Raw genomic sequence first — 13,643 nt, 5'->3', positions numbered from 1 at the left:
AAAGGTAGTAAGTGTGGAAGATGTTTGCTCTTGGATAGATTTTCTTTTAGATAATCTTTACATCACAATAGGTGATTCTTTGTTTCAACAAATTATAGGAATCCCCATGGGCACTAATTGTGCCGTCTTTTTAGCAAACTTTTATCTTTTCACTTATGAATTTGAGTTTATGCAACGTCTTATTTCTATCAATACCTACCCTATCATTTTACATAAGCTTAGCCAAGTTAGGCGTTTTATAGATGATTTATTTGTACCAGATGTTCCTAACTTTCAAGACTTTATGTACAAAGACGCTAGTGCTTTTGGAGAAGGAATCTATCCTCGTGACTCTTGTGAACTGAACTGCACTTCAAGAGGGGATTCTTGTGTTTTCTTAGATCTTAATATTTCTCAATCTACCATAGGATTAGAGGTTGATATATACGATAAACGTGAAGAACCTGAATATAGTGGTTTACACATTATAAAAATGCCTCACATTGACTCAAACATTTCTGATTTGGCAAAATATGGAGTCATTTCTTCCCAATTCCATAGATTTTCCCGCCTTTGTACAACTAAGGAGTCTTGATTTTGTTTCTTGACTTGCTTGTTTATTTTTGCTTAGTCACTTGCTTCCTTTCTTCTTTATTTCTTGTTTTCTTTCTCTTTTGTTTATTTGACGTATTTTAGAAAGCATTGGGTTTGCCCAAGAGACTCCACGGGTCTTTAGAAACCCAGTATAGCTGCTTATGCTTGGGCATTGATGACGACATAAGTGTTGCTTTGCTTGCTAAGTATGTCTTCCTTTTGTTTTTCTTAAAAGTTTTTGTTTACCTCTTTTTTCTTCTCTTTCATATTCTCTTTTATTTTCTCTTTTCTTTTCTGTGTAGATTTTTTATCTTTAGAACAACAAAAAGTCTAAATTTGTATGATTGGACTTATTCTAGTCTTACAAAGGTATATGTTTCGTGTGGTGTTTGTTTTAGTGGCATTCTAGAGAAGATACACTATCAGTTGAATTTAGCTGGATGCAATTGTTGTACATACTAAGTGCTAGCAAGGGGATTTGGCCACTTGAATTTAATTTGATGCAATTTCTGTACATATAAGTGCCCACAATTCTTTTTGACAGTGTTGGATTTCGTGAGGCTTTTTTCATCATTCCAATTATGACACCTGTCACCATCTTTGAAATGATCTGGTTAGACCATCAAATCTTTCAGAGGCCCTAGTATTATCAGTAAAAGTTGTGCTGTGATGTTTGGGCGAGGGATTGGTCCATAGGATGCAAATCTTTACGTTGGTAATGCAGCAAGTGATAGGGTAGAGTATTTGGCATAATGATCTGAAGCCCCATGATCCATTGAGGAGGAGTGAGGCATCCACTGTATGTGTTTGCATGCATATATTATGAGGGCATGTGCGTGGGCAGGGCATGGGTATGCGCATGTATGCGTGTCGGTGTGGGGAGAGAGATCCTCCCCCCCCCCCGTGGAAAAAAAAGCAAGGAGCTTGCTTGCATGTATACCAAAATCCTATGTTTCCAGCATTTGAAATCACATCCAAGCAAATTAAATATAAGAGCATAAATATAAGAGCATATGTAAAATCAAATAGAAAAAAACATTCTATAGCACACTGGTGTTAGCTGCGACACATTGTTCTCATTAAAATACTAGCATAGAATAGCAGCTTTGGTCTTCATTAGACAATGTCATGAAGAAGTTGTTCTAGTGCTGAAATTGTTCGATCTGATAATACTTGCCCAGCCATATAGAGAGTTGCATGTGAAAGGCATGCTCTGCACTCAATTGCCTCCCAAAAATTTCCATATATTGCTCAGTTTAACTCTTTGACTATGAATTCCAAAGAAATCTGGCAAGGGTGAACTTGTATAACCTTTGATTTGTTTAAAACTTTCAAAAGGATAACTCTTACACCTGTTAATCAGCATCTTTACAAGAACTCACACAATCCTTGGAAGTAATATGCATCTGTGTTGAAAAAGAATCTAAATTTGTTGATCTTGAATATCTCCTTTGTCTATAATGGAGTAGGTAGTAAACACCAGCAGTGTCTTGCAGTGTACTGACTACCTTAATAGTCATGATTTAATACAGGTTCCAACACTAAGTCTACATGTGGTAGAAACCCTTCCTCCTTCATGCGGATGCTCAAATTGTCTAGCAGGGCATATGCCTCATTTAACCGTGGATGGCTTTCGTCTCCCACAATGAAAATGCGCACCTTGTTGTCAACCTCAAGAAAGGCCTTCCCTGGCTTCTTCCATGCATCTGCACTTTTTCTAAGCCCTTGTATCTTTGCAACATCGTCCCAGCTGCTAGTATCGGCATAGACGTTTGACATGAGCACATAACCAGAGGCTTCTCTAAAATCCAATGTCATGAAATATTCAAAACATCGTCTTCCCATCTCTGCATTGCCATGCGTCCTGCAGTGAGCGAGTAAAGATGTCCATATCACAATGTTGGGAGCAAATGGCATGGCGTTGAGTAAGTCTTCTGCCTCTCTCAACTGTCCAGCACGTCCAAAAAGATCGACCATGCAACTATAGTGGTCGAGTCTGGGTGTGACACCATGTTTAAACTCCATTGCCGTGAAATGATGAAAGCCTTCATCCACTAAGCCCATGCGACTGCATGCAGAGAGCAGACATACAAATGTGATATCATTAGGCTTCAAGCCTTCAAGTTGCATGTTCTCATAGTACTGCATAGCAGATTTATAATCACTGCATTGAGCATACGCTGCAATAATTGCATTCCATGCTGGAATGCTTTGTTTTGGCTGTTTGACAAACACACCACATGCATCCTTGAGGCTTCCACATTTGGCATACATGTCAATCAGGGTGCTTTCGATACTGACATTTGACATAAAATCACTTTCGAGTATGAGAGCATGAATCAGCTTGCCCTGATCTAGGGCTGCTATACTAGAACATGCTTTTAGGCTAGTGATAAAGGTTATATCATCTGGCTCTATGCCATCATGTCGCATTTGTTGAAGAGATTCAAAAGCCTCCTGACCACGCCCATTCTGACTATATCCTGCAATCATTGCATTCCAGGTAACCACAGTCCTTTGAGGCACTTTGCTAAACACTCTGCGTGCATCCTCAAAACTCCCACATTTGACATACAAATCAATCAAGGTGTTACCTAAAAATAAATCCAACTCCCAACCACCTTCAATAATCTGATCATGCATTTGCTTGCCTAGTTCTAAGTCTGTGGTGCTGGAACATGCTTTCAACATGCACATAAATGTTGCCTCAGTTGGCTCCATACCTTCCAGACACATCCTCTTGAAAAGAAGGAAAGCTTCATGGCAACGTCCATGCAGAGCACAACCTGCAATCATTGAATTCCACGTAACCACAGTTTTAGTAGGCCATTTGTCAAACACTCTCTGTGCCTCCTGAAGGTCGCCACATTTGCAATACAAATCGATAAGGCAGTTCCCCACAATCACATCCAACTCTGCAACTCCCATTACACGGGCATGTATAAACCTGGCCTCATGTAGGGCAGAAACACTAGAACAGGCTTTTAAAAGAGATGCAAATGCCTCACTGACCCCCATGGCCTCTTGTTGCATCCGTGGAAAAAGTTGGAGAGCCTTAAGACCATGCCCATACTGTGTATATCCTGTGATTATTGCATTCCAAGTCACACCATCCCGATTCTGCACATTCTCAAACACCTTGCTTGCATCCTCAAGACTCTCACATTTGGCATACATATCAACTAGTGTATTTGCAACAAGTACATTAGAGTCACAATTACTTTTAATAATCTGAGCATGGATCAGCTTGCCCTCATCCAGGGCTCCTGCACTAGCACATGCTTTCAGAATACAGACAAATGTTACAGCATTTGGCTTCATTCCCTCATTCTCAAGTTGCTGGAATAGTTGCTGGGCCTGCTGGAAATACTTGCTACGAGCATATGCTGCAATCATTGCATTAAATGTAACTAGATCTCGCGTTTTTGGCAAACTGTTAAATACTAGATATGCCTCCTCAGGATTCTCACATTTGGCATACATGTCGATGAGCGCACTACCAATATGTAAATTTGTTCCAAAACCATTGTCCATTACGTATTTATGAATCCCCTTTCCCTCATCAAGGGATGGGATGCTGGCACATGCTTGAAGGCCTGCTACAAGAACATGTTCGTCTGGTTTCAACGGGGACTGTAGCATTTGATGGTACAATTCCACACCATCCTTACCTTTTCCAAGCTTGGCATGTGCTGAAATCATTACACTCCATGTATAGACACTTGGGTTAGGCACATTGTTAAATGCTTCAACTGCTTCTGCTAAGCACCCACATAAAGAATACAACCGGATGAAGAAGGTTCCCACAAAGGCATCTGCATCAAGTTTATATTTTACAGCAAGGCGATGGAGTCTCCTTCCTACTTTCAAGTCTTTTCTCGTGATAGCTTCCTGCAGAGGGCGAAGGATAGTTTTCCTAGAAGTCTCCATTCCTACCTGATCCATTTTGTCCACAACTGCCTCTCTAAACCATCTCTCGCGCAGTCCGCTGGAAGGAGGATCCAAAAGCAAACAATTAACTCTAAAAGGTGAATTTTATGAACGGTAGATGAGCAAAGCCTGTACAACACGGAGCTGTATGACTGCCGCAACAAATTTTATCACATAACTGCTGCCTCTTCAGAGATGGGGTCCTAGTGCATAAAGGAGCAGTTCCGTTCGGGCCTACACATTTCACACCATAATCTCGCAGGCATGCTGCTCGTTGCCCGTTGAACGAATGTACTTCACCTTGTTTCAAAAAGGACGAGCCGTTCTTCCACCCAATGATGATTCCACAAAGCATGACTCCCCAAAAAATCGTGTGTTTCCCAGTTCTCGTTTTAAGCGGTGAAAGATGTAGAAGGACATCCTGGTGTGCATCTCAGTTGCAGAAAAATTCAGTTTTTCGCTCTCAGAGAATACGCTGAAATGCTAGATGTTGCTCTGTATGTGAAAAGCGTCGGCCAAGAGTCGTCCAAGGTGGGTTTCTGATCGACGTGACGAGAAAAGTAGAACAAACAATAGAGCAAAGAATTAGGGCAACCTTAAAAAATTTGGTGAGATCCACCCGAGCCTTAGCCATGTTGAAGGCTTTTCCCGTCCTTATCGAGGGAGATGCTAAGCTTCTCTCCATCCATCGAATTGTCAATTGTCACAACTGTATGTGGGATAACATGCGCATGCGTTTTGCCACATGGCCTCCTTTCACGGCCGCCTTCTCTTTTTGCTTTGTATCGAATGCAGCTTACTTCAATGGAGCTGCACCCTCCTTCTATCAGCCTCCATAACGCTGTGCTTGGACAAGCAAGCCTCACGGCTTTGCTCGCCGCCACTCTCATGTTCACGGAGCCTAAGCTTGCTGTCAAAGTAAATGTTCTAAGCATGTATACCATACACTTGTTGATTCATAATGTGAGCACTGGCTAGGGTGTTGAGAGCATGCGTTAAGTTGATCGAGGTCATCGAGAGAACTACCGTTTGAGTTGAGCCAGGTAGGGTGTCGTTAAGTTGACCATCGTTTAGGGCAACCTAAAAAAATTTGGTAAGATCCACCCCAGGGTGGGTTGCCTTAACCATGTGTGAAGTCAAAAGCCCGAAGGCTTTTCCCGTCCTTGTCGGTATCATGTTCCTGTTGTGCATCTTAGTTGTAGAAAAATTCAGTTTTTCGCTCTCAGAGAATACGACTGAAATGCTAGATGTTGCTCTGTATGTGAAAAGAGTCAGCCAAGAGTCGTCCAAGGTGGGTTTCTGATCGACGTGATGAGAAAAGTTGAACAAACAAAGAATTAGCATCCACCATCTTCTCTAGTGCAAATTGGCCGAGAAACAATCGATGTTGAGTATTCCATCCTTGTGTGGAACTTCTAATTACTGCAAACATCGAGGCCATCTGATCAACAACTAGAAACAATCGATGTGGAGCATTTCATCCTTCTTCTGTGGAACTTCTAATTACTAGTAGCAAACATCGAGGCCATCTAATCAACAACTTTTTGCCCAATTTATGATTCAATTTACTAAGTTATAGTGGCCTTGGCACTCTATCTATGGGTAACTAGATCCTAAGAGAAGATTTAAATATGATCAAATGGGTTGTTTGAGTAACTTGACCCATCTACAATGCGCTAGAGACCGGCTCCGCTCGGTCTCAAAGTTGTGATCATAGATTGCCTTTAATGAAACTTAAGAAACTTTGAGTAGTTTTGAGAAAATTTGCGAAAAACATAGACATACATACCAACACGCACACACAAATATTTCAAGAATTTTTAGTTGTCTTTCATTAAACCAAACTTCTAAACACACACACACATGCACACATAGAAAACACTCAAGATTACAATATAAATAACTAGATTTGTGACAGGTAGCCTTTCCATCGTGGAGCACGTAACTACTAACTCAAAATTGAAGCTGAATACTATTATTTTATCAAATTTTAAGGGAAAAAGAGAATGAGTAAAATAGTGGACATGAGACGCGACACAGGATCTATTAGGACCCGATCCTCCCTGCAAATGTTAGGGGTGGTGATTTATTATTGATTTTGTGATGCCCATATTTTAGAAGTTAAAGTTCAACAAATATATAATACAATAACTTATCCTGATTGTAAGTTTATACAATATTGTCACATGGACTGCAACCATATGAATAAAGGTATCCTCATCCTTCACTCTTGCATCCATCTTGGATTTCCTTGCTCCCTCGCATCGATAACATGCATTAAACAATAGGAATGTTGCAAGAATTCAGATCGAAAACAAGAAATTTTGAATGGACAAGTTATTGAAAATATTAATAGTATAATATATAATATATAATTATTATAACCACACATAGTGTATGTGTGGGTAGGAGGCGGCACACTTCCTTCCTCAAAGAGATATAATCCAAGGGAATGGGCCCTTCCCTGGGTATCAAGATAATGCCAATAATATTAGCGCCGAGGATATAAACGTTGAGAATATTAGCACCGAGGATAAGTCTCGCGAATGGATAAGAAACTGGCATATTACATGAATGTCAATAGTTGTAATCGTAGTCGAACGCCGAGAGACAATATCCCAAAAACTTGCCAATCTAAGCCTAAGAGCCTCTTGAGAGGATCTACGTGTGTCCTTGAGCGGGCGGGATGATTCCAACATTCTCAGATCGTTCAGTACACTCTAGACAGCACAAAAAGACAACTATCATTAGACGAAGTCCGAAGTAGAGCACGTAACATTCTCACTCTCCACTTAGCCAGCACTACGTGCTTCTCCAACCTCGGGAAAATAGGAGTTTGAACACTATAGTAAGTCAAGCTTCTAGGCTTGTGAGAGTAGAGCATAAGGTCATCGTGAGGCTCTCCAAAGCTTCACATGCCAAGGCGATGCTACGCTAGGCTTCATCTCTTCAAGGCCCTTGCTACGCTTATGTGTTAGCACCTTCTTAAACACAAATCCATTTTGGCTTCTTGTAGCTACTTAACACCAAGTCCTAGAGGTTGGACATCTTCCAACAACCTCACCACATAGTCTCCACTATAGCTAACATGACACGAGAGTGATAGACAGATAGATAGATCAATTAGCATCATTCCCATAGAGCTCTAATCATTCAATTGTCTCGCAGCCTCAAATCTATTAAAAAAAATACTGAACGCACATCGACTGGGAGAGAATCTTACCTTGAAATCTTGGTTGAAGACACTGCAAGCAACCAAACCTCACCACAATGTTGCTTGAAGATAGAGACAATGCTGACAATCATGTGCTTGTTATGAATTATATAGATTTATAAAAAAGCACTTCTATGCTTTTCTCCCATCCTTTTGAGAAAAGCATAACTATGCTTTTGCACCTTGCTTTTCACACTGTTAGATTTTCTTGAAATCAATGCCCACGATTATGACAAGTGGCTCAAGGATAAGTCTCGCAAATGGATAAGATACTGGCATATTATGTGAATGTCAATAGTCATAATTATAGTCGATTGCCAGTAAAATCACTATGAGCAACATGCCAGATGAAATTTAAATTCTCATCATCTTTTGGTGATTTGTTTCAAAAACTTGCCAATGTGAGCCTGAGAGGATATATGACTCCATTGGTGAATCTGGTTTCTCTTTTGGTGTGTACTACCAGATTTTGCCATCGGTCCTGTTCTACAAGAATTTCGGCAACTCAAACATGTGACTAAGCTCCATCAGTAGGAGGATGCCACAGGAGGCTCCTCGCTTAATTATGACATGAAAGAAGCAAATGATGACATCCTTCTCATGATGTAACAGAAGGCCAAAAGCTCATGAAGGAGGTGTATGAGACTTTAAGGGCTAGTCCTCAGTGGAATGAGATGTTGGTAATGATCACTTATGATGACCATGGTCGATTTTTTGACCATGTCGCCATGCCTCTTACAAACGTCCCTTATCTTGATGATTTAGTAGCTTCTTCAAATTTGATTGGCTAGGTGTGCATGTACCAACCCTTCTAGTCTTTCCCTAGATCGAGAAGGGAACGGTTTTGCATGGAACCTTTGACCCTACTCCCTCTTCAAAATTCAAGCACTCATTGTTGTCAACAACTGTCAAGAAGCTCTTCAATCTCGATGTAGATTTTTTGATCCGGAGAGATTCTTGGGTAGGTTCTTTCAAGAGTCTTGTACTAGGACGAATTGCACCCAAGATAGATTGCCCAAGTGTGCGATGGTAATTCGTTCTACTGCATTTGTGAAAAAATCTGAACTATTTTCCCAAGTGCATGCTCTATTTTTCAATGATTTGTATCAACATGCTATAACATATTTGTATTGTTGTGATCTCTGTCGAATTTAAATTCTATTTGGATCTACTTTTTAAAACACAATTGTAAGTAGTTTTGCGTTAATCTTTGTCGAGTTTGGATTCTCTTTGCATCTGCTTTTCTGAAACAAAAATTGTAAGTATGCTTGCATTAATCTCTGGGCTGCTGAACCATCATGCATTCATGTTTGAAATCACATTTAGTGTGTCATGAGTATTGTATTCTCATATAGTTTTGTATGGCTGCTACAGAGGAACTTCCAAGCCCACCTTGTTCCTTGAGGCATTCACCAACCAATGAGTGTGCATCTGCTCTATACTCGAAGGAAAGATTGAAGAAAGAGCCTAGTGGATGATGGGTTTCCTTTCTTTTATACCAATAGTAGCTCGTCTCAGTAACCTCTTTCTCTCCAACCACGCTAACACCATTGTCTGGCAAAGCTTCCATCACCCAATCCATACCATCCTCAAGGATCAGACCGTCACCATCGTCATCAACGCTCGCAATTGATGAGAAATTCAGCTCATGGGCAGCATCCGTGATTGCGACGCATGAGCGCCTACAATTGATGAGAAGGATTGCATGATTTTCATTGCAGTTACAAGCCTGGAAATGTCTACAAGACATAGAAGAGAGAACGGAGTGGGAGGCCACAATGAAGTCTCTCTCCCAAAATTCATTGCGCCCTCTCTTTTGTGAAGATGTCTGGGACTATGAGAGCAAATTGTATGGTCCTCTTCTAGCTACTTTCTTCCACAGATCGTTTGAACTTGAACTTAACAGAATACTCGATAGTATCTTCTCCTCAATTGTGCTTCATATATCAGGTGACAGGCAATTTCACAATGTGCTCCATTGTCATCCATTGTTACGTTCTGAAAATTGGCTAATACCTCTCAAGAATTACCATCCCTGCCTCTCTCTTCAAAATATAAATTAACTAAAAAGTATTCAAAAAAGGATCATATATAGTGTGTGTGTATTTATGTATATATATATATATATATATATATATATATTATTGCATCCCAGCTTCTTGCAATTGTGACACTTTGGTTTGTTCTTCAGTCTCTGCAATCACTTTGATAGTGAGTCGTGACCCATCCTTCCGCAATAATAACACTTCGTTGATGTTTTATTGAACAATGCTTGTTCTTCATTGTTGCTGCTGCTGTTGATGTAGATGTCGATGTCGATGCCATCAACTCTCTTTCTTTTTCAAGAAGAGAAAATACACATTCCTCAAACTTTGGATCTGGGAGATTCTTCAAAGTGGTTGTCGGTGCGTTGTCCTCTGTAGGCATGCTTTTAGGGAGAATTGCAAGTGCATCTTTTTTCCCTACTTTTGCATTTATGCCTTCTAGTTGGGTCATAATGCTTTTGATTTTGTTGATGAATTGTGCCATGGATTCATTGAAGCTCATGTGCAAACCATAGAATTCAATCTTAAGATGAATTTTTTAGTTTTTGGCTTTTGCACCAAATATTGTGTTCAACTCATCCCATGCATCTTTGGCATGATCCTTGGAGTCTATATGATGAATTATGTTTGGACCCAAGTGCAAACCAATGAATGATAGTGTTGCTTCATGTTTTTTCTTCCAGGCCTCATTTTGTGTAGTGGGTATGTCTTCTTTTACAGTCTTCCAAAGCTTTTGATGCATCAAGAGATACCTCATTTGTGTTGACCAGGTGTGAAATCCTTCCTCGGTGAACTTCTCAACAATTGGGGTGCATATTGCCATTGCAAAGGTCTTACCAACTGAAGAAGTTTTCAAATCTGGTAGTGTCTAATTGCAGACAATGATTTTGACTTGACAGTGCATAGAGCTCAAAAAGACGATCACTTTTCCATTTCGAAGCATGTGCAAATTCTTTTTGGATTGAAAGTTACGGCTTGTCGAAGTTTTTATGAAGAAGAGGCCTTTTGATGATGTGGCATATGGATTCACATGTTGCTTACAGGCCCGTGCTTACAAAGGGACTGTGCTTAGGTGGCACTATACCACGTGGCAATCTTCTAACTGAACTGAGTTAACCCAAACCTGAAGAAACTTAACCATGGTAAACTTTAATCTAACCATATACTTAACCCAAGGTCATGTTGACTTAGTTTGAGTGTGTCTTAACCAAAGTACACACTTAACCATGGTCAAGTTTGCCATATGTCAAACAATGATAACCTTAAAGGAGAGTGCAAAAAGGATAAGGTCGTCGTTTCTACGTTGGAGTCTCTCCTCGAATTTTTGTCGATGGCGTTGTTGTGTGGAGAGTCGCTAGTCATAAGTCTTGGGGCAATCGAGTCACTGCTCAGAAGGCTTGGAGGCATCGCTTATGTGTCGTGGATTGTGGGAGCTACTATGAAGCCAATGGAGATAGTGCCACTGGGGCTAATGGAGATGGAGAGGGCACTGCTAGCTAATGAAGGGCACTAAGTTGTCTCTTCTATCTCAAATGGTCCTTGTAGCCTAGAGCTAGCTATGTTGGAGATGCTGTTGTTGATAAACTTGAGTGAGCATCGACTGCGGTGTTGTTGAGAGCGTCGACGAAAGTTGCTCGTGTGTGCTCGTTGTTGCTCGTTTGATTAGTCATCCACTCTTGGTGTGTTGTAGAGCCATTGGCATGCCATAGGGCCATCACTTGTAGCAAGATTCACTATCTTGCTCATTGATGAAGGTACTTGTTGGGTGTAGTGAGTTGCCCGCCGCTACTATAGAGAGCGTTGCTTGTCTACACTCGTTGACTTAGGAACCCTCCTCGCCTCTAGAAACTCGTTGGTGTAGGTCTTGTAGAAGAGGTCGCCGATGGAGCAACGTTGGATTGGCCAAGGGAGAAGGTGGCAAGGAGTGCAAGGCGATAACGAGCGACGAAGGGAGTGAGGTGGAGATAATTTGGGGCAATAACTAGTGCATTCAGAGGCAATAAGCATCAACTACCTTGTTTGGCACTAAGTGTGTTGGGTGCCATAAAACATCCATGGGAGCTTTTCTCCCTTGGCCTAAGGGTCTAAGGTCCCTAAAGGGCCTTGAGGCTTGAAGCCTTGGGGCTCCTTGCCATCATCATCACCTTGGTGGCATAAGGCTAGGGGCACATGGTGTTAGGATCAATAATGATACTGATGGTCTACTTCATAGATAGCAACATAAATGGTCCTAGAGGATTGTGGACATAACTAGGTAGCTAGAGAGCTATACAAAGTAATGAAAATTGTAGTGGGATGACAACAATTGAAGGGGTAGTTCCTATAAAGTTGCTAGGTCATGGGTTAGTCGATTAGGAGCATCAAACATGAAATCATTATGTCCAATGGCTTATAAGCATTGCAAGGGTAATAATTGTGGTTGTTATAGTTGAGGAGTAGCATCAAGGTTCATGGGTAATAAAAATATGCTATGATCACAAACAAGGCTCATCAAGCTCGATAGCAAGGTTGATGGTGTTGAAAATGCATGTGACACAATATAGGGTTGAGGGGACAACGGTGCTAGCTCTAATTTCTGATACTGGATACTAGAGAGGTATGGAGATTTATAAATTGAGGCACATGTGTTAATGCAATGTGCAGAGGTGAGGCTATCATGTAGAGGATGTAGATATAGCTAGAATAAGGACAAGAGGTACAGCATTGTCTACTGCATGTCATGGAGTAAGGGCTACAACATTAAAGATAAGGCAATGGAGGTGGTCGGTGCAATACATAATTAAAAACAATTAGAGAGGAACAATCGATGAAATCAAGGAGCTTTGTGCTCTAGAGCTCAGCGAATTTTGAAGAAGGCTTTAACAAAATGCTATGACTTTCTTTCTCAATGCTCAAGGTACTTCAATTTCCAATAAAAGAAGGAGGAAGCTCTGCACATGAGGTATCTCTCATAGAAACAAAAAAAGAAGCGTTAATCCTCCTCTCTCTTGAACGAATGTGATCACTATTTACAACATGTAACATAGTACTAGCTCATTAATGGAACGGGATTTTTTAATTTAGGGGCCTTATTTTCCATTTATAGACAATGACAATAGAGTGTTTAAAAAACACTTATCTATTACAATAATGGTATGTATATGTATTGAGGGAATTTTAAACTCAAAATTGCAACATATATACACATAGAAGAGGGGAAAACAATTATACAAAAACGTGAATATTTAAATATAGGGCTATTTAAATGTGTGCTTACTCACGCATGTTACACGCTCTTTATAGAGTGATTACTGTGAGCTCCTTGACATTGAGAGCCTGTAAAACCAACTTGATTTGAACAAAAAATGATGGAACTTAAACACAAGAAGTTAAAGGCCTCAACTATGAATAACTTGAGCTTAAAAGAACATATGAATATGTTGTAAAAAGCAAAGTTATAGTCTCCTCACAAGCTACAAGACTAGTAGGTAGGTGAAAATGTAAGGATTCAAGGGCTCTAATACCATATTATAGAAGTCTAGAGAGAGTGAAAGGAAACAAGCACACACACATACTAATTATATACCATGAGATAATGAAGAAGAAGATGAAACATACAATTGCACCCTTTAGGGTTAGGTCTTGTATCAATGCTCTTTTTATTCCTCTTTGAAATAGCATAATTTGTTCTATTCCAAACACACTGGTGGCCTGTAGCCTCTAGTAATATCTATGAAAGAGTACAACCACCTATGACTTCCACACTATTCCCATCAATCTTACCCCAACTATGGCCTCTAGACTAACTCTCATCTTAGCACCAATATGAACATCAAATTTGCTAGCAATATTGCCAACCATGTTACCCACATTGGGACCAAATGGTGTTGGAAAAATGAATG

General features: G+C 40.4%; 1 protein-coding gene and 2 non-coding genes across 3 annotated transcripts; all 3 read right to left on the bottom strand.

The window, feature by feature from the left end:
- Positions 1 to 1,702: 1,702 nt before the first annotated feature.
- LOC147902796 (pentatricopeptide repeat-containing protein At5g27110-like) lies at positions 1,703 to 5,470 on the bottom strand. The gene has a single exon (XM_087374141.1). It carries the CDS (start codon positions 4,516 to 4,518, stop codon positions 2,083 to 2,085), a length of 2,436 nt encoding a protein of 811 aa, XP_087230267.1. The 5' UTR covers positions 4,519 to 5,470; the 3' UTR covers positions 1,703 to 2,082.
- LOC147902797 (U6atac minor spliceosomal RNA) lies at positions 5,101 to 5,199 on the bottom strand. Its single transcript, XR_015540943.1, has one exon. It is a non-coding gene; the product is annotated as a U6atac minor spliceosomal RNA (small nuclear RNA).
- Positions 5,471 to 5,585: 115 nt separating the features above from the next.
- LOC147902795 (U6atac minor spliceosomal RNA) lies at positions 5,586 to 5,671 on the bottom strand. Its single transcript, XR_015540942.1, has one exon. It is a non-coding gene; the product is annotated as a U6atac minor spliceosomal RNA (small nuclear RNA).
- Between the last annotated feature and the right edge of the window lie 7,972 nt (positions 5,672 to 13,643).

This window comes from Dipteris shenzhenensis, chromosome 4 (genome assembly GCF_047967505.1).
Source record: "Dipteris shenzhenensis isolate YYH24624 ecotype China chromosome 4, Dip_SZ_1.0, whole genome shotgun sequence".
NCBI classification, from domain to species: domain Eukaryota; kingdom Viridiplantae; phylum Streptophyta; class Polypodiopsida; order Gleicheniales; family Dipteridaceae; genus Dipteris; species Dipteris shenzhenensis.
Note: the sequence above shows the minus strand (reverse complement) of the source record. Positions and strands in the feature narration are given on the sequence as shown.

Bases quoted from the DNA above. Each gene is read 5' to 3' on its own strand.
- LOC147902796 (XM_087374141.1), bottom strand. From the start codon at position 4,518: ATGGATCAGGTAGGAATGGAGACTTCTAGGAAAACTATCCTTCGCCCT.